Source organism: Eurypyga helias, unplaced genomic scaffold (genome assembly GCF_000690775.1).
Source record: "Eurypyga helias isolate BGI_N326 unplaced genomic scaffold, ASM69077v1 scaffold41709, whole genome shotgun sequence".
In the NCBI taxonomy this organism is placed as follows: domain Eukaryota; kingdom Metazoa; phylum Chordata; class Aves; order Eurypygiformes; family Eurypygidae; genus Eurypyga; species Eurypyga helias.
The window spans coordinates 4,600-7,595 of record NW_010274710.1 but is presented as its reverse complement, the minus strand read 5'-3'; the positions used below and the strand labels follow the sequence as shown (position 1 = coordinate 7,595).

Genomic DNA, 2,996 nt, shown 5'->3' with positions numbered 1-2,996 from the left:
GGAGAGCAAGGCCGGTGGAGGCGGGGGTGACCCGGCGGAGAGCCCCGCAGCCTGCCCCGACGTGTACAGATACATTAAGGGAGACTTGTTCACCTCCGAGATCTATAAAGTAGAAATACAAAACCTTCCCAAATACATCGGGTTTAACGATGTGAAAAAGTTCCTGGCCAAGTACGGACTCAGTCCTCACAAGATAAAACTTTTCGGGAAGCAGACGTTTGCGTTCGTGACCTTTAAGAGCGAAGAGGAGAGGGACAAGGCCATGAGAGTCCTCCACGGGGTTTTGTGGAAGAGCCGGCACCTGAGCGTGAGGCTTGCCAAGCCAAAAGCCGACCCGATTGCCAAAAAGAGGAAGAGGGAAGAGGAGACGGAGCAGGGAGAGGCGAAGCGGCTGGCTCCCTCCAAAGCCAGCGGAGAGGAGCCCCTGAGCAAGCAAATAGCCGATGTGGTGACCCCGCTGTGGAACGTGCCCTACGAAGAGCAGCTGGCCAAGAAGAAGGAGGAATGTGAACAAGTGCTGCAGAAGCTGACAAAGTAATTCCTGTTTCTAAAGCTACTGTGATGTTTACAAGGCTTGTCCTTTCCTTGGGATAGAGCTAAATTTGCACAAATTGCTATCTCTAAAATAAAGTAACTTAGAGGTAGGTTAAGACCCAAATCCCCTGGCAAATAAAAGGTAATCTGCGATGCTAGGACTTCAACACTGTTCCAGCTGACAAAACTTGCGCTTGCTGTCCTTGGTCAGCCTCGAGGGATTGTTGACTGAAGGGGCATTGTTGTAAGGTCCATTGTTCCATAGGCCTAAGCTGAAGGATGCGTGTGCCCTTTTAAAGTTCAGAAAAAACTGGCACTGTCAAATGGCATAAGAGGTAATCGATCTGCAGAGATGATAAATTAGTGTTAGGATTTTCTCTTAAAAATCCCCTACAATTTTTTACAACAGTTCTTTGTAGGTGAAAGTACCACTTCTGTCTCTTGCTGTACTCTTACATAGATAAAATTGGCATTCTAATTTTTGAACGTTGATAAGTCGTTGATAAGTCGTTGATAAGTCTAGTATGTACCTTTATAAATTCATTTAGCTTAACTTTTCAAGTTACAGCTCTTAGAGAGTTTGGGGGTGGGTTGCCTGTTAAAAATTCTTCTGCAAAAATATTCTTCATTTGCTAATCTGATTCCTTTTTATCCCCTATTAAAAAAAAAAAAATTGTGCAACTGTTAACCTCTGTTTTTCTAACTGTGTAGTTTACAATTTTTGTTTCTGATTTGGGCAGGGAAATAGGAAATAACAACAGAGCTTTATTACCGTGGTTGTTCCTGCAGAAGCAGAAGTATAATAAATTGTGTTGCCCAGTAGAGGGAGTGGAAGCATCACCGTTACAGGTAATGTAATCCTGGAGCCGGATGGAGTGGGGCTGAGTTTGGGGTTAAATTAGTTATTTGGTCTTAAGAGACAGTGGGTAAACTGAGTGCTTGACGACTTCTTGTAATGAATGATGAACTTCAGACCTTGTTGCCTTTCATGTAAATACAGTGTGGAAATGGTTACAGGAAACAGAAGAATAGTTAGAATTAACTGGATATTCTACCTTTAAAATTAATATGCTGTCTTTACAGGGTTGCACTGTAGGCTAATACAAACCTTCTTCCACAGAGGCAATATTCTGCTCTTTAAATAACAAGACTTACTAATACTTTTCCATTATTGCTGGTAGTTTTCATGTATCAAAATCCCTCAACGTCTTCCATATGAACTACATGTCCTGTGATTTGCAAGTACGTTTGGCCATCGGAGGGTTGTTTCAGGCGGAGCTTGGCATGTACAAATAAGTGCTGTGTAACTATCTCACGTAACTTTATTTTAAATCTAGACTGAATATCGCAACAAATGTGAGTTCTTGATTGGGATTGGTGTAAATCAAGAAGACAAAACTGTGGGTTGTCGTCTTGGCAAATATAAGGGTGGTACATGTGCTGTAGTGGAGCCATTTGATACCATTCACATTCCTGCCATTGCCAAAAAAGTAGTAAAAGCTTTCCAAGACTACATAAGGTGAGCATAAGTAAAACGAGTTATCTGTAAAGGTTTTGATGTCTTACTCAAACGCATTTATAAAACTAAATACTATGAAACATGTAGTGTTTGTTCTGAACTTTAATACCTAAGATGCAGTGGTCTCAATTTGCAGCAATTCTTTGATGTTTGCATCTTGTGCCTAGATCGCTGGGTATGTGTCCCTCGCTCTTGCTCGCCTGTTGTAGGTGGAGGGACAGATACCTGCCGGGCACAGCTTTGTTGCCAGCAGTGAGATGTAAGATGTGTAAGTCTGCAGTAAAAATTGTCTGTTATTTGAGGGCTTCTTCCACTAACTGTAAAGAAATACTCAGAAAAAGGCTTGTTAAAAGAGGAATCTGAGTAACAGAGGTGGGTTCCTTCTTTGGATGAAGAGAAGAATCATCCTACAACAAGGAATAAAACGGAAGTTGTCAATTTAAGCAGCAGTGCTTTTTAGAACAAGGAGTGGTTTCCTTCAAAAGCAAATCCTCAAAAATGGAAACCTCAGAAGAATCTTGAGGATGGAAAGTTTGAAGGTGGTGGGAAGCACAGAAGCCAGCGAAGGCATTGCAAATGTTGTGCCATTCTCTGAATGCAGTGAGACGCTGCCTGTATTCTGCCTGTAATCTGGGGTGGGTGAAAACGGGCAAGAGGATTGTGAAAAGTAGGGACAGGATAGTTTGCATTAGGAGTTAAGATGTAGTTATCAGTCTCTTTAATGAAGATGTGGAAGTCATTCTTTTCTTGACAAATCAATGCAGCCTCTGTTTGTACTTAACATTTTTCACCACTTAGCATGATGAGCTGCTTTTGTTTCCATGAACTGTTGAATGTTACACCAAAAAATAGTTCTCTGTAAAGTAACTGAGCTTCTGAAAATTGCAGGTCAACTCCCTACTCGGTTTACAGCCCAGAAACCTACGAGGGTCACTGGAAACAG

General features: G+C 42.0%; 1 protein-coding gene across 1 annotated transcript in view; it reads left to right on the top strand.

Annotated features, from left to right (window-relative positions):
* Window positions 1-50: 50 nt before the first annotated feature.
* Window positions 51-2,996, top strand: part of TRMT2A (tRNA methyltransferase 2 homolog A (S. cerevisiae)) — a gene marked incomplete at its 5' end in the record, with an annotated part of 7,343 nt that continues 4,397 nt past the window's right edge. Inside the window, 4 exon segments of the mRNA XM_010159885.1 lie at window positions 51-534; window positions 1,275-1,383; window positions 1,872-2,053; window positions 2,942-2,996. The exon segment at window positions 2,942-2,996 is cut by the window's right edge and continues 12 nt beyond it. Of these exon segments, the coding sequence (XP_010158187.1) occupies window positions 51-534; window positions 1,275-1,383; window positions 1,872-2,053; window positions 2,942-2,996 (830 nt within the window).